We start from the raw sequence: 16611 nt of genomic DNA on the forward strand, positions 1-16611 counted from the left end.
GGTTTTCCCAATACTAAACATATCTGAAGTTGTTTAGGTGCATTTAAGACACATTTTTAAAACCTCATGAATCTAAATTGGATAGCTTTCATGTGCCTATTTAATTGCCTGTTTTTTTTGGCATAGATTAAAATGAAGACGTATAAATCACCATATGAGGAACAGTTGGAACAGCAGCATCTGGCAGAGCTACGGGCAGAAGAATCACGCAAACTTAAAGAAAGACAGGATGCACTGCACCAACAGAGACTGAGGGAATACATGGATCGGCAGGAACGCCTCCAGCAAGAAGCAGTACGGAAAGAAGAGTTGCTACGACAAGAGCAATTAAGGTGAATTTTTTTTACTGCAGTCATTCTCTTTGATGTGTCTTTATTTTTATACAGTGAGACATTTATTGCCGTAAGTTAAGATTTTTAAGACCTCCACCAAACAGGAACAGGAGAGTAATGCTCTGAACATCACCATGCAGCACTTACTAATCTTGTACCGTTGCTGCTTGAGCCACCACCATTATTGATTCCCCCTGGAAATGCGTGGCTGATTGCCTCCCTGTTTTAGCTACCTTAAATATGCTGAAGGGGTTCCAGTGCCATTTTGGCATCAAAGCCAGTGGTGGGTGGTGGTGGAAAGGATGGCTTTGGTTTTATTGACATTAAGCTAAAGTTTAACAAGTGTAGGTGGAATAAAGATCCCTTTCTAACGGATTTAAAGAACCACAAGAGAGATGACTCGATTTTCGTGAATTTAAAGTCGGAGAAAACTTTACAGTCCTATGTAGCAAAATTCTAAAAAAGTGCTACCTGTAATTAAGTATTCCCAACTTAAAATAATCCATGCTTCAAAAATATGGTAGGGCTTAAACTGGCTAGCACCTTGAAAATAGGCACAGAATTGCAATCAACCCAATGTAATGCCGTCAGTACACCAACTTCAGGTTTCCTGTTTATTTGAATAATTGCTGCATAGAGACAGTGCTCACTGCATTGTTAATTTCCTGCATGCATCTGCAGAGGCCCTAAATAATAACTTGGTAACCCCAGTTAAGGCTAGCCTTTACCTTTTAAAGGGCGATGCATTGTGGCTGGAGCAGCTGCTGGCAGTCCTGCAGCAAGTGAACCTGGCCTGAGAAACAATTTGTAATGGCAAAACATGAGCAAGCGAGGGCTCCAAGGTTTTCAGATCTGTTGCACTGGAGGCATTGGTAGAGAGGTGGAAAGTAGGAGAATTGTCCAATATCTAGACAGGACTAGGAGACCCTCCAGATACAAACTCAAAAAGCAGTTGGGGCAGATACCCGTGGAGGTCAATGCCAGGAGTATTGCCCTGAAGGCCTGGATGAGGTACTACAAGAAGTTCAATGGCTTCACATGAGTGGTCACGGTCAGTGAATGTATCTCCAAATGCCAACTATACCAACTGTACCAGTTACCTCAACCACCACTCAAATCAGCATGCTCCCATCACTCACCTACAACAATGTATTTTAATCAGGACACTGTACTTGTCCCACGCACACCACCCCCTCCCTCCCCCACCTTAAACCAGCTTATATTTCACCTCTCTTTTATTTTTATTTAGTTCTGTTGAAGGGTCATTCGGACTCAAAATGTTAACTGTGTCCCTTTCTGCAGATGCTGCCAGACTTGCTGAGTTTTTCCAGGTATTTTTGTTTTTGTTATGGATTTCCAGCATCCACAGTTTTTTGCATTTATCACAGACCTTACTTTTCTGGCTTCACCTCACACACTTAGCACCAGTGCAAGTCTTGAACCCACATCTCAGCTTGTACTCACTGAGAACTATGCAACCATGACAGTCACATCAGCCAAACACATTGCACAACATTCACTGACAAATGTCCCTCTCTTTTGCAGGACAAGTTGGTGCCTAACCAGAAACACCAGGCACTAACCACAGGTGCATGTACATGTCCTAACCCCACACGGAGCTGACAGTACTGACCAGTATTGGGACATGTGTTGCAGAGGCTGCGGCCAGTGTCGGAGCTGAAACCATTGACAATGCGCAATCCTCGTTCTCACATCCCAACCCCTCACCTGACATTCTCCTGCTTTAGAAGCAGCAGATGGTGTAGACATGCATCTGTTACATTGCCCCATCCCTGAATCAAAACCTTAATCTTCCTTTCATAGAATCATAGAAAAGTTACAGTGTAGAAAGAGGCCTTTCAGCCCATTGTGTCTGTGGCGGCCAAAAAAGAGAAAACAAAGAAACTAGCCGCTCATTTTAATCCCACTTTCCAGCACCTGGCCCATAGTCTTGCAGGTTACAGCACTTTAGGCGCAGATCCAGGTACCTTTTTAAATGAGTTAAGCATTTCAGCCTCAACCATCAATTTAGGCGCTGAATTCCACCCACCATCCTCTGGTTGAAAAAAGCTTCTCCTTATGTCTCCTCTAATCCTTCTACCGATCATCTTAAATTTATACCCCGTGGTAATTGAGCCCTTAGCTAGGGGAAACAGATCTTTCCTGTCTACTCTATTTGAGGTTATTCAGCCCATTGTGTTCATGTCAGATATTTGAACCCAGAAGTGCAAAAGCAAAATATTTCAGATGTTGGAAACTGAAATAAGAACAAAAAATATTGAAAATACTCAACAGGTCTGGCAGCACATGTGGAAAAGTAACAGTGGTAATGTTTCACAGATCTGAAACCTTAACTCTGCTTCTCTCTCCAGAGATGCTACCAGACCTGCTGAGTATTTCCAGTATTTTCTTTTTGTTATTACCCAAGAAATGCAAACCAGGCCAAGCAGTGGAGCAACATCAATCTCTGTCACTTGCAACAACCAGCTTAGATACTGACTGACACTATGTGTATCCTTAAGGAGGTGGGATCTGCACATGGTGAGAGACAGAATGGGCTACAGCCAGGGCAGGGCGCAAGGGTCACTCAGCTGCCAGCTCACAAAGTTGCACACAGGCTCTGATGCAGAGGACTCATGAGGAATCCAAAGGCGCAGCCTGCAGAGGAACGCTGATGGATATGCACAGCAGTATGCTTGGTGTGTTGATTGCAGGCCTTCTGGCAGGTGAAGGAGCATTAAGGAGTCCAGCACCAATTTGGCATTGGGCTTCCCGTAGAGCTTGGGTCCATCCTTTCCAGCGTATAACTGGTGATCAACTCCATTCGTAGACTTGTGGAACCAATGATGGTGCAATCTGATGGCCAGTGTTGCAGCTTCCATTGGAGCACAGGTGGAGTGGCCCAGTGTCTGAATGCTGCAGTGGAAGGACTGACTGCTGTTACCCAAGGTCAGCTTGCTACCATGCAAACTCATGCAGCTGCCATTGTCCTCCAGCAGATCGTCCTGGGGGGAAAGGAAGTGGCTCCATGGAGCACAAATCTGCATCCTCTTTCAAGATGACAGCATGGGTCCTCCAACCCCTGCCACTCTGCCAGTACCCCTTGCTATTGCCTGTCAGTATACCAGAGTGTTGCCACCCATGCCATGATAGTGCAATCCACAACTGGGCTTTCTAGGCGCAGAGATGCTTGAGGGCTTCCTCCAAGGCCGCCTGCAGTCTCCTCCACCTAAAGTCAGCAACCCTCCACAAGCCATGTTAAAACCACTTAGGTAGCATTGTGTAGGAGCACCAGGTCAAACAAAGGCACTAAGGGTGATTAGTTGACTTTTGTATGCAGTATGGAAAGATTGTTTTGGAATGTTTATTTTGTGATGGCTTTTATTTTTGTATTGTGACCCAGCAGGTGTTGTGATGATCAGTGACAGAGAGACTCCAAGTTGTGAGACTGCTGATGAATGGGGAATTGAGATTGTGTTTACTGGTATCAGATTTGGATGAGTTCTTCAGGCACCTGCAAAAGGATCGAGTCCTTATGACTCTTCTTCAGAGCTAAAGGGAAGTAGAAATGTGGTGAAATATATACTGTTTAAAGGGGGTGGAACAGGTGAAGCTGGATAGAAGGCCAGCGATAGGTGGAAGCAAAGGAGAGATTTCAAAAGGTGTCATAAACAAAAGGCCAAAGGGTTGTTAATATTGGTGATACTGGCTAAAGGAGGTGCTAACGGTGACATTGGGAGTGGAAAGCAGAGTGTGGTAATGGCTGGACCAGGATAAGCACTCTGGAAAGTGTCAGATGGCCTTAGTGGGGGTGGGGTGGGGGGAGGGGACAGTGGTAGGAAAAAAGATCGAAAATAGGCTAAAAGCTGGGGATAAAACAATGAATAAAATGGAAATAAATTTTAAAAATAATAAGAATGAAAATAATGGAAAAAAATAAATAAAAATTTAAAAATAAAAATGAATATAGAAAAAAGGGGGACCAAAATGGGGTGGGGATGGAGGAGAGAGTTCATGGTCTGAAGTTGTTGAACTCAATCCGGAAGGCTGTAAAGTGCCTAGTTGGAAGATGAGGTGCTGTTCCTCCGGTTTGCGTTGAGCTTCACTGCAACATTGCAGCAGGCCAAGGACTGACGTGAGCATGAGAGCAGGGTGGTGTGTTGAAATGGCAAGCAACAGGGAGGTCTGGGTCATGCTTGCGGACAGACCGAAGGTGTTCCGCAAAGCGGTCACTCAGTCTGCATTTGGTCTCTCCAATGTAGAGGAGATTGCATTGGGAGCAGCAAATGCAATAGACCAAATTAAGGGAAGTGCAAGTGAAGCATTGCCTTCACTTGAAAGGAGTGTTTGGGCCCTTGGACAGTGAGGAGGGGGGAAGTAAAGGCAGGTATTGCACACTCTGCGATTGCATGGGAAGATGCCGTGGGAGGAGGTTGAGGTGTAGGGGGTCATGGAGGAGTGGACCAGGGTGTCCTGGAGGGAACAGTCCCTACAGAATGCTAACAGGAGGGTGATGGGAAGATATGTTTGGTGGTGGCATCATGCTGGAGTTGGCGGAAATGGTAGAGGATGAACCTTTGAATGCAAAGGCTGGTGGGGTGAAAAGTGAGGACAAGGGGCACCGTATCATGGATCTGGGAGGGAGAGGAAGGTGTAAGGGCAGAAGTGCGGGAGATGGGTCAGACACGGCTGAGGGCCCTGTCAACCACCGTGGGTGGAAAACCTCAGTTAAGGAAGAAGGAAGACATGTCAGAAGCACTGTTTTGGAAAGTGGCATTATTGGAACAGATACGACATAGGCAAAGAAATTGAGAGAATGGGATGGAGTCCTTACAGGAAGCAGGATGTGAGGAGCTGTTGTCGAGATAGCTGTTGGAGTTGGTGGGCTTGTAGTGAATATTGGTGGACAGTCTATCACCAGAAATTGAGACAGAGATGTCAAGGAAGAGAAGGGAAGTGTCAAAGATGGACCATGTGAAAGTGATGGAGGGGTGGAAATTGGACCTTCACCTCAATGAATTCCGTGCTCGGCACGATGCTGAACTCTTCTTCCGCTGCCTTCGTCTCTGTGCTCACTTCCTTGTGCAGGAATCCTCTCTCCATTCAGCGGATTCTTTCATCTGCCTCCAGTATTCTCCCTACACCTGGACCCCTCCCTCTGGCCTCTTACCTGCCCTTGATCTTTTCATTGAGAACTGTTGATGTGACATCGGCCGCCTCAATTTCTCTGCTCCTCTCACCCACTCTAACCTGTCCATTCCTTGTTCCAATCCTACTCAGGCACCCCCCCCCCCCCCCCACCTCTCATCCCCCCAACTTTTTTTTCGGTACATCGATGACTGTTTCAGTGCTGCTTCATGCTCTCGTCTGGACCTGGAGAAATTTACCAACTTTGCTTCCAATTTCCATTCCTCCATCACTTTCATATGGTCCATCTCCAACCCTTCCCTTCCCTTCCTTGACTTCTCTGTCTCAGTATCTGGTGATAGACAATATTCACTACAAGCCCACCAACTCCCTCAGCTACCTCGACTACAGCTCCTCACACTCTGCTTCCTGTAAGGACTCCATCCCATTCTCTCAGTTCCTTCATCTCTGTCGCATCTGTTCTGATGATGCCACTTTCCAAAACAGTGCTTCTGACATATCTTACTTCTTCCTTAACTGAAGTTTCCCACCCATGGTGATGGACAGGGCCCTCAACCATGTCTGACCCATCTCCCGCACCTCTGCCCTCATGCCTTCCTTTCTCTCCTAAAACCATGATAGGGTCCCCCTAGTCCTTACTTTTCACCCCACCAGCCTCCACATTCAAAGGATCATCCTCTGCCATTTCCACCAATTCTAGCATGGTGCCACCACCAAATACATCTTCCCTTCATCAGCCCCTGTCAGCATTCCATAGGGACCGTTCCCTCTGGGACACCCTAGTCCACTACTCCAACACCCCCTACACCTCAACCCCCTCCCAAGGCACCCATGCAATGACAGAAGGTGCAACACCACCCCTTTACTTCCGCCCTCCACACCACCCAAGGGCCCAAACACTCCTTTCAAAAGAAGCAGTGCTTCACTTGCACTTCCCTCAATTTGGTCTACTGTATTTGCTGCTCCCAATGCGGTCTCCTCTGCATTGGAGAAACCAAACGCAGACTGGGTGACTGCTTTGTGGAGCACTTTCAGTCTGTCTGCAAGCATAACCCAGACCTTCCTGTCGCTTGCCATTTCAGCACACCATCCTGCTCTGGTGCCCACATGTCCGTCCTTGGCCTGCTGCAGTGTTCCAGTGAAGCTCAACACAAACTGGAGGAACAGCACCTCATCTTCCGATTAGGCACTTTACAGCCTTCCAGACTTAACATTGAGTTCCACAACTTCAGATCATGAACTCTCTCCTCCGTCCCCACCTCTTTTTGATCCCCTTTTTGCTATATTCATTTTAAATTTTTATTCATTTTTTTCCTTTATTTTCATTATTATTATTTTTAAAATTTATTTCCATTTTTACTTATCGTTTTATCCCGAGTTTTTAGCCTATTTTCGATCTTTTTTCCACTGCCGTCCCCGCCCCCCACCCCACCCCCAGTAACGCCATCTGTCACTTTCCAGAGTGCTTACCCTGGTCCGGCCATTACCACATTCTGCTTTCTATTCTTAATGTCACCATTAACACCTCCTTTAGCCAGTACCACCACTATTAACAGCCCTTTGACCTATTGTTCATGACGTCTTTTGCAATATCACCTTTGCCTCCACCTATTGCTGGCCTTCTATCCAGCTTCACCTGTTCTGCCTGTGTCACCACATTTCTACTTCCTTTTAGTTCTGTAGAAGAGTCATATGGACTTGAAACATTAACTCTGCCTTTGTCTCCATAGACGCTGTCAGACCTGCTGAGGTTTTCCAGCTATTTTTGTTTTTGTTTCAGATTTCCAGCATCCGCAGTATTTTGCCTTTACCTGCAAAAGGATGTTATCTGGTTTGGCTCTTCCCCTTTCTCTTTTTCCTTCTCGTCATGCTCCTCAGGCTGTTCCCTCTTACAGCGAGGTTGTACAACATGCAGTAGCCAACTGCAAACTTTGACGCCCACTGCTAAATATTGCCAGGCTGCAGGCAGTGGATGTCTTGTTTTAGCATGCCAGTGGTTTACACTGTCACATTTTGTGTGGCAGCACAGTTTTCATTGTATTGCTGCTGTGCACTTGGACATGGATTGTGCACTGGAGCCATCAGCCAGGCCATCAGGAGCTACCATTCGTTGCCCAGTAGTTATCCTTTGATGTTCAGCTGGGACAGTTGTTTGCTGCAGAATAAAGACTTTGTGACTGTTACTGGGATACTGGATATTGGCCTGCATGATTTGCTCTGGTCAACACCAGCAGGACATGTCTTCCCCCTTGGTTCCAGTAATAGGGCAGAGTTGATGTGCGATGCCCCAAAAGTGATGTGCTTAGTTAATGGTACCCTGCACCCTGAGAAGCCTGCAATCCTAGCCAAGCCTTGTGTTCTTTCCCCTGCTTGCCTGTGCCAGGACAGAATGAAATGTAGTTAATTCTCTTTGAATAGGGGACCTCTTTTACTCTGCAGTGGATGGTGATCTGTGAGGTATTGCAAATATCTTTAGGCTCAGGCTCAGAGGAGTCAAATGCACATAAATTGCCATGGGGAATGCACCAGTTGATGGTGACTGACAGTTAACTGCCAGCATCAAACAGTATGTCCCAGCCGCAGTTCGTAACGGGCAGATTACAAACCCATACCCAACCAACCAGTCCTTGCCAAACTTAAAACAGTGCCCATCATTAGATGTGAGTCGCAATTGGACAACATTTGCTACATAATCCTCGGTGCTAAGAATTACACTGGCAACCAATTTAAGATTGTCAGTCGGGTTCGCAGTGTAACACGTTTGCGTGTACTGGAAACTGCATATATTAATACACAGGGCCCTGTGCTTTGCAAACAGACAGAACATGTAGACACACTGCACCTCTTTCAGCTAAACAAAATAAGTGACAGCCATTCACTGACTCATTCCTCAGACCAATCAGGGTTAAGCTACTTGGTTTAAATTTCAAACAGTGCTTGCAGTTAACTGTCAGTCACCATCACTGGTGCATTCTCCATGGCAATGCCTCTACCAATCAGAGTCTACTTGTCAACCAATCAGCACTCTCTTCTCATACAGTATAAATTATTTTTTCCCCTTATATTGGTTTTCTTGTGAAATGTCCTGATGACTGCAAGATGAAAAGCTTCAACATGTCTCTTTTTTAAGCAGTACTCAAGTTCTGCACTACCAATTGACTATGCATATAAGTTTATTGCCACAGTCATCTTCACAGCCTGTGGCAATGGGGTCCTTGCTCTATTCTGAGGCTTAAGTTGTGATTGAAAGGAGGTGGTAGATTTCAGTGAGAACATCTTGACTGAAGCATGGATATCTCACACATTGTTCCCCACTGAAGTTCCTGTCAGAGAATTGCTCCTGAAGACCCTGGGCAGATATTGTCTCCTGCTGACAGTCCTCCTTTCCTGCTCCTCTCCGCCTACTTCCAGCAGCTTGTCATACTCTGCATGACATCTGTTCCTTCTCCAAATCATGCTGATATCTAAGGGCAATGTCTGCTAGTGCAACTGGTTTGTATATAAGCCTTGAAGTCAGCAAAATTTTCTTCAATTTTTGCCACAAACACTCATTGTTGACTTTTGCAACTTGAAGCAACAATGAAAGCACTAAACACTTGTAGAACTGTAGCAGAAGCCAGCATAAACCAGCCAGTAACTAAGCTGTAAGTTTATGATAAAGGGTTTATGATCCCTTTAAATAGCACTGGCTGCAAGGGGGAGAGTGGTTCCCTTTCCTGCTGCTGAAAAAGGCGAAGAGAAAGTGTTAGCTGAAGCGTTGAGCTCCAAAATGGCACCAGTGCCGTCAGATCAATGTTGCATGCTGATTGATTTCATGGTACTCTTGCTGTGCATACTTCATGTGGCTATTCATTCCCTAACCACTAACATTGTGACCAGTAAGACATCCAGTGTGATTTTCTCCACAAGAGTGTGTGCTCATTGCTTATGCAATATTGGAGCTTTAAGGGCACTTGTAGCACCTAAAAAACAGGCTCTAAAGAGCCAAATTTCTCACCCAGCATGTTCAAAATAATCCACCATTTGCAGCAGTTCTACAAATTAACTCCTGAGCAATTTTCCTGTAATGAACATGTTCTTCCTTTTCAGTCGCTATCTTAATTCCACTGTGAACTACAGGATATCTTCTGTCATGCATTCAGGTTTTACCATAGAATTAAAACTACTGTTAATGTACATTTTGCTTACACTGGATGTTTAACATTACAGGCAAAGGGCGGATTTTAATAATGATGAAGCTACTGAAGGTGATGATGAGCGAGATGTGCGTGAAGAGGAAGAAGAGGGTAAGATTGGATCTAAGAATGTGATGGGATGATTAAGCTGGTTAATAGTCCCATATAATGTAATATTGTAATATTGAACCAGCATGGCTGGCAAGATGTTATATATTTTTCACAACCGCTTGTCTTTAACAGGAAACCATTGTGAAAGATTTAATTCAGAGAATATTTTGTAAATTTAAATTAATGAATGTCTCAAAAGTGTACACACCTAAATAATGCTGAAGTAAAAATGAATATGTTGAACACTTATTCTATTTTACCACAAGATTTCTACCCATTGAGTCATGCCATCTACAATTTTGCTGGAACCATAGCAATTGAAGTGTAATTTAAAGCAAAATGATGATGGGCTGGATTTCACCGGGGAAGGCAGGGGTGGTCTGCTCAACCCCTGGAAAGAAATTCGGTCCCAACTTTTAAAAAGTTTGTACTGCAGCAATAACATGCTGGGGATGGACTAAACAGGCTGAGGGCTGGATTTCCTCCCCTTAGTGGACAAGAAATCCCACCCTTGAGAGCTGACAGCTAATCTGATTGCCTGGAAACTCTAGCAGTCCCAGAGGTGCCAGAGCTCAGTCGTGGGTGCTGCTGGGAATGCAAGGAAGCCCTGGGAAGAAGATCATGGTGACTGGGGACAGGTAAGTCCTGGGCTTTTAGGGCGGCAAGAGATTGGAGGGCCTAGGGTGGTGGGAGAGGGGCATGGGGGGAAAGCAGGGAGGGAGAAACAAAGCAAGGGGAGCACATCTTTGCGGGGGGGGGGGGGGGGGGGGGGGGGGGGGGGGGGGGAGGTGGGGGGGGGGGGGTAGTGCACCCAATTGATGAGCCCCGCCCCTTCCTTCCTGTCCTTTCAAAGAAGCCATTTCAAAAACAGCCTTTGCACTCTGACCGGCTTGCCACTGCCCAGCTTTTTATGGCGGTGGAAGCAGATTGAGGTGCTCAATTGCTACTTAAGAGGCCTAAGGGAGGGCGGCCTAGTGGGCGCCTTCCAACCTCCCCCCCCCGGCACAATGGGGGAAAAGATCAGCGGTGGTGGGAAAGAGGTGGGCTGGGCACCTGACATATTTTACATGCCCCACCCTCCCACACCTAAAACACACCCAGCAAGGGGCCACCGAATCCAGCCCAATGCTCTTTTTTTTCTTTTTGGGAAGCAATTGGAGTGGTTGTTGTGCAACATTCCTAATACCTGATTTTCTAATGGAGTGTCCAATGCATCATATAAGTTTGGCTATCCAAAAGTAAGGTATTACTTATACTACATACCAAACCTAGTCAACAACAGTCTTTGAATCAATTCTCCTTGCACCATGCACCATATCTAAACAAAAAGGACCAAGGAGTTCCAAAGGAGTTTCACCTGTGCCATTTGAGTTATCTGTTTGGAGACATGCCAGGGTAATTCAGGTTTTCCTACTTTGCCTTGGCTTTCCCTTGGCAGTTTTATTGAGTACAAGAACTGTAGGCCTTCACCCATGTCCTACTAATCATTGGAAGTTCCTAGGATTAAATAGCACCTTCTTCTGTATTTTCAATTATTCAGAAAAGGAAACTCTTAAGATTGTGATTATGCATTTAGTTGAATCTCTACTTTTGCAAAGGACTAATAACTAATCCCTTGAATTGTCATCAGGGATGACTGATAGGCAATTACTTCAGAATTTGGGTAAACTCCACCTCCCAGCAAAAGCTTTAATGGATTTATTTTAGTGGCCATACATTCTGGTTGAAACATTCAAATGAAAAATTGAACTGGAATCATCAATCTTCAATCTAAAATTTTGCAGTAGTTTTTTGTGCGCTGCTCTAAAATGCTACTATTTCTATTCCTACACTTATTTTTATTAAAATCTCCAAACCATGTTCAATTTATGCTGGGATTATGTATCATAAAATGTGCACAATAACATTTTAAGTACTATATATAGAGATGTGTATGTTCAAACCAGAAACCAGATCAAAGGTTCTTCATAAACAATATTAACACTATAGGCTAGAAGTTACTGTTAATGCTATCAGAGGCAAAATGTTAATTGTCTTTCCCTTGGCGGTTTTATTGAGTACAAGAACTGTAGGCCTTCACCCATGTCCTACTAATCATTGGAAGTTCCTAGGATTAAATAGCACCTTCTTCTGTATTTTCAATTATTCAGAAAAGGAAACTCTAAGATTGTGATTATGCATTTAGTTGAATCTTTTAGATTGAAGATTGATGATTCCAGTTACATTTTTCATTTGAATGTTTCAACCAGAATGTATGTCCACTAAAATAAATATATTATAGCTTTTGCTGGGAGGCGGAGTTTACCCAAATTCTGAAGTAATTGCCTATCAGTCATCCCTGATGACAATTCAGGGGATTAGTTATTAATCCTTTGCAAAAGTAGAGATTCAACTAAATGCATAATCACAATTTTAGAGTTTCCTTTTCTGAATAATTGTATGATGCTCCTTTGCCCATTATTTTAATGCAGATATTAAGTCATTTAAGGTTATTGGTTTGGTGTCGTCATTATAATAACAGACAAAAAATTGTAAGTTATTTGCATCAAATGTTCGTCTGGTCAGTGGCGACGCTACGTTCTTCAAATTGGGAGGGAGGGAATTTGTGCTTTGGCCGATTTACAGCAAGGGGACTGAGCTAGGAACTGGAGATGCCTGGCTTAATTAGTCTGATGACCAAAAGGAGAGCCGCACATGTTCACAGGCCAAAGACAGGTGACAAAGCTTCCTGGGATTGAAATGGAGGAGTTGCTCCAAATCTCTCTTGGCCAGTATTCCATTTGGATTTTGCCAGGATCACTCAGTGCTATATCTTGCTGCAACCTTTTTCAAACATGGATAAAAGACCTGAATTCCAGAAGTGAGTTGAGAGTGACTGCCCTTGTCGTCAAGGCAGCATTTGACTGAGTGTGGCACCAAGGAGCTCAAGTAAAATTGAAATCAGGCAAAGTTTTCCACTGCCTGGACTTGTACCTTGCACAAAGGAAGATGGTTGTTGTTGGAAACCAATCATGTCAGCCCAGGGCATCGTTGCAGGAGTTACTCAAGGTAGTGTTCTCAGTCCAACCATCTTTAGCTGCTTCAGCAGTGACCATCCCCCCATCAAATGATTGGTAATAGAGATGTTCACTGACAATTACAGTATTCAGTTCCATTCAGAATCCCTCAGAAATGAAGCAGCCTGCACCCAAGTGCAGCAAGATCTGGACAGCATTCAGGCTTTGGCTAGCAAGTGTCAAATAACATTTGCATCACCCAAGGACCAGGCAATGACCATCTCCAACAAGAAAGAGTCTGACCACCTCCCCATGACATTGAATGGCATTATCATTGTTGAATCCTCAACCACCGACATCTGGGGGATTACCATTGATGAGAAACTTAACAAAACTAGCCACAAGTGTTCTGGCTGCAAAAGCAGGTCAAAGGCTGGGAATTTTGCAGCTAGTAAGTTTCCACCTGACTTCCCAAAACTTTTCCACCACTTATAAGGCAGAGGTCAGGATTGTGATGGAATACTCTCCACTTGCTTGGATGATGCAGCTTCAGCAACACTTAAGAAGTTGGACACCATCCAGGGCAAAGCAGCTTTTTGATTGGCACCCCATCCACTCCATTAAACAGTTACTCCCTCTATCACCAATTCAACGTGGTGTACCGTCTACAAGATCCACTGCAACAATTGGCCAAGTCTACTTTGACAGCACCTCTGCAACCTGTGACCTCTACCACCTAGAAGGACAAGGACAGTGGTGCATGCAAGTATTACCATCTCCAAGTCACACACCATCCTGGTCTGGACTTATATCACTGTTTCTTCATCAAGGCTGGGTCAAAATCCTGAAGCTCCCTACCTGAAAGCACTGTGGGATTACCTTCACCCAACAGACTGCAGCGCTTCAAGAAGGCAGCTTACCCCCATCTTCTCAAATGCAATTAGGGATGAGCAATAAAAGTTGGTTTTACTGTTGGCGCCCACATTCTGTGAATGGTGAGTGAGGGGGCATCATGATTTCTCCATCCATCCACTGTCTATGTCACTGCATGTGGTAATATCACTAATAGTAAGTTCTAGACATTTTGTAGTGATAGAATCCATTGTGCATCACCTAAAGCATGGTTAAAATAAATTCTAATAAGATGTATAGAATGTTGGACAATCCTAGGAAAATGTATAATTCAGACATGTGTAGTCCCTCACTACACATGCAAATATAAATGAAATAAAGTAAAAAGGCAACACCAAATCCTCTATTACCATTCTTGATGGGTCTTCAGCTATGTTGTTATCAAAGATAAATGTATTACACATGTTTGTTATTGTGACTTAACATGACAGTTGTTAAATTTTGACTGTTGCGTAGTTTTTCCAAATGTTTCTTCAACGTGATTTGGTTGGAAAGATGTTTCGATTATTAACAGTGGAAACTGAATCAAGTAACAAGGTTTTCAATCATTTTACATATTAGTTGAAGATGAGAACAATCCACATGAGGAAGCTGAAGATGAGGACCCAGAAATAGTAAATGAAGATCATCACACAGAACACGAGTCCATCAACCAGCAGGTGAAGATTGCTGCATTGTGATTTATAAGGATCAATTTCAAGGGGGTTCAATCAGTTTCAATAGCAGATTAACCAACCAGCAAATCTGATGGTTTGAATTTCTGCTGCATTGTAGCATTTGTGTGTCTTTTAATGATGTCTTATCAATGAGCAATAGCAGAGGGTAGAATCTGCCACTAGCAATGACTTACTTGCAGAAAGGAGTGATAGATTCGTTAGAATATTAATTTGCCACAGGTATACCTGTACCATTCATTAAATCGTTATAAGGATACAAAACTTCACTGTGATCTTTTGATTAAAAAAATGGAACTTACAATCAATTGGATTTTCTATTCTGGTTTCTACATGGAGTAAAATTTTTGCCTTTTGAGTATGACTTCAAACCCTTGCGTATCTCTTACCAATAGCAACTTGCATTTTTACATTGCTTTAATGTCATTCAAAGCAGAAAAATAGGTGCAATGCAGTAGGAGAACTAGGGAAGATGACTAAGTGCATGAAGATGGGGAGAGGTGACCTGACAGAGGAATTTAGGGAGTGAGTTCTAGTATGTTGAGCAAAGCAACTGGAGCCTCAGGTCCAAGCCGTGGAGCGAAAGGAGCAAGTCTGGCAAGCAAAGTGTTGGAGAAACTAAGGTTGGAGTAATGAATGAGTTTCAGTGGTGGTAAGGTTAGGCAGAAGGAAGTTAATGTTGTGGAGGGATAAGTAAGTGCTCTTCATGATGGTCTAAAGTGCCGCATCAAAGGTTATTGCAGAAAATAAAAGCTCATGGTGTAAGGGGTAATATATTGGCATGGATAGAAGATTGGCTAACTAACAGAAGCAGAGAGTTGGCATAAATGGGTCTTTTTTTGGTTTGCAGGATGTAATGAGTGGTGTGCCACAGGGCTCAGTGCTGGGGCCTCAACTTGTTACAATTTATATAAATGACTTGGATGAAGGAACCAAAGAAATAGTTGCTAAATTTGCAGACGACACAAAGATAGGTAAGAAAGGAAATTGTGAAGAGGATGTAAAGAGGTTATAAAGTGACATAGATAGGCTGAGTGAGTGGGCAAAGTCTGGCAAATGAAATGTAATGTGGGCAAATGTGAAATCATTAATTTGTTAGGAAGAATGAAAAAGAAGCTTATTATCTAAAAGGTGAGAGATTGCAGAGCTCTGAGATTCAGAGGGATCTAGGTGTCCTAGTGCATGAATCACAGAAGGTTGGTATGTGGGTACAGCAGCTAATTAGGAAAGCTAATAGAATGTTATAATTTATTGTGAGGGGAATTGATTACAAAAGTAGGGAGGTTATGCTTCAGTTGTACAGGGCATTGGTGAGACTGCATCTAGAGTATTGTGTACAGCACTGGTCTCCTTATTTACAGAAAGATCTAAATGCATTAGAAGCAGTTCAGAGAAGGTTTACTAGACTAATACCAGGAATGGGCAGGTTGTCTTATGAGGAAAGGCTGGACAGGTTAGGCTTGTATCACTGGAATTTAGAAGAGTAAGAGGTGACTTAATTAAACCTTTAAAATCCTGAGGGGTCTTGACAGAGTGGATGTGGAGAGGATGTTGCCTCTTGTGGGAGAATCTAGAACTAGGGGTCACTGTTTAAAAATAAGGGGTCGCTTATTTAAGACAGAGATGAGGAGAATTTTTTTCTTTCAGAGGGTTGTGAGTCTTTGGAACTGTTTTCCTCAAAAGGCGATGGAAGTAGAGTCTTTGAATATTTTTAAGGCAAAGCGAGATAGATTCTTGATTAACAAGGGGGTGAAAGGTTATCGGGGATAAGCAGGAATGTGGGGTTGAGATTACATTTAGATCAGCCATGATCTTATTGAATGGCAGAGCAGGCTTGAGGGGCCGAGTACACCTGATCCTAATTCGTATGAGGGCAGAATTTTCCGTTTGATGTGTGGGGGCGGGCCCTGCACGTCTGTGCATAAAATGACGCATGGTGACGTCGGGCGAGCGTCCAGACATCACTGCACGCCATCGTGATATTTCGCCGGGCGGGCATGCGTGAAGTCTGACGCATGCATGCCATTAATTATGAGCCACTTAAGGCCCTTTAGTCATCAATCGACGCCGATTTTTCGGTGCCCTGGCAATATTCGAGTCGGCGCACGGGCACAACAGACAGGCGGGTAGGAGACATTTCTATTAACCTCATCCACGGGCAGGATAAGAGGGCTCAGTGGAGTCGTGAATCTGCTCTGTGAAGTATTTATCGGTGAAAGTTTTTCAAACTTGCTTGTGTGATCTGCAGTACTTCAGAATGTAT

At 44.0% G+C, this 16611-nt stretch overlaps 1 protein-coding gene across 1 annotated transcript in view; it reads left to right on the top strand.

The window, feature by feature from the left end:
- Window positions 1–16611, top strand: part of golim4a (golgi integral membrane protein 4a) — a 149327-nt gene that overhangs the window by 99225 nt on the left and 33491 nt on the right. The window contains exons 10-12 of the mRNA XM_041177301.1: window positions 127–332; window positions 9690–9766; window positions 14236–14333. Coding sequence (XP_041033235.1) covers window positions 127–332; window positions 9690–9766; window positions 14236–14333 — 381 coding nt within the window. The remainder of the gene's footprint in view (window positions 1–126; window positions 333–9689; window positions 9767–14235; window positions 14334–16611) is intronic.

This window comes from Carcharodon carcharias, chromosome 2 (assembly GCF_017639515.1).
Source record: "Carcharodon carcharias isolate sCarCar2 chromosome 2, sCarCar2.pri, whole genome shotgun sequence".
Classification (NCBI taxonomy): Eukaryota; Metazoa; Chordata; class Chondrichthyes; order Lamniformes; family Lamnidae; genus Carcharodon; species Carcharodon carcharias.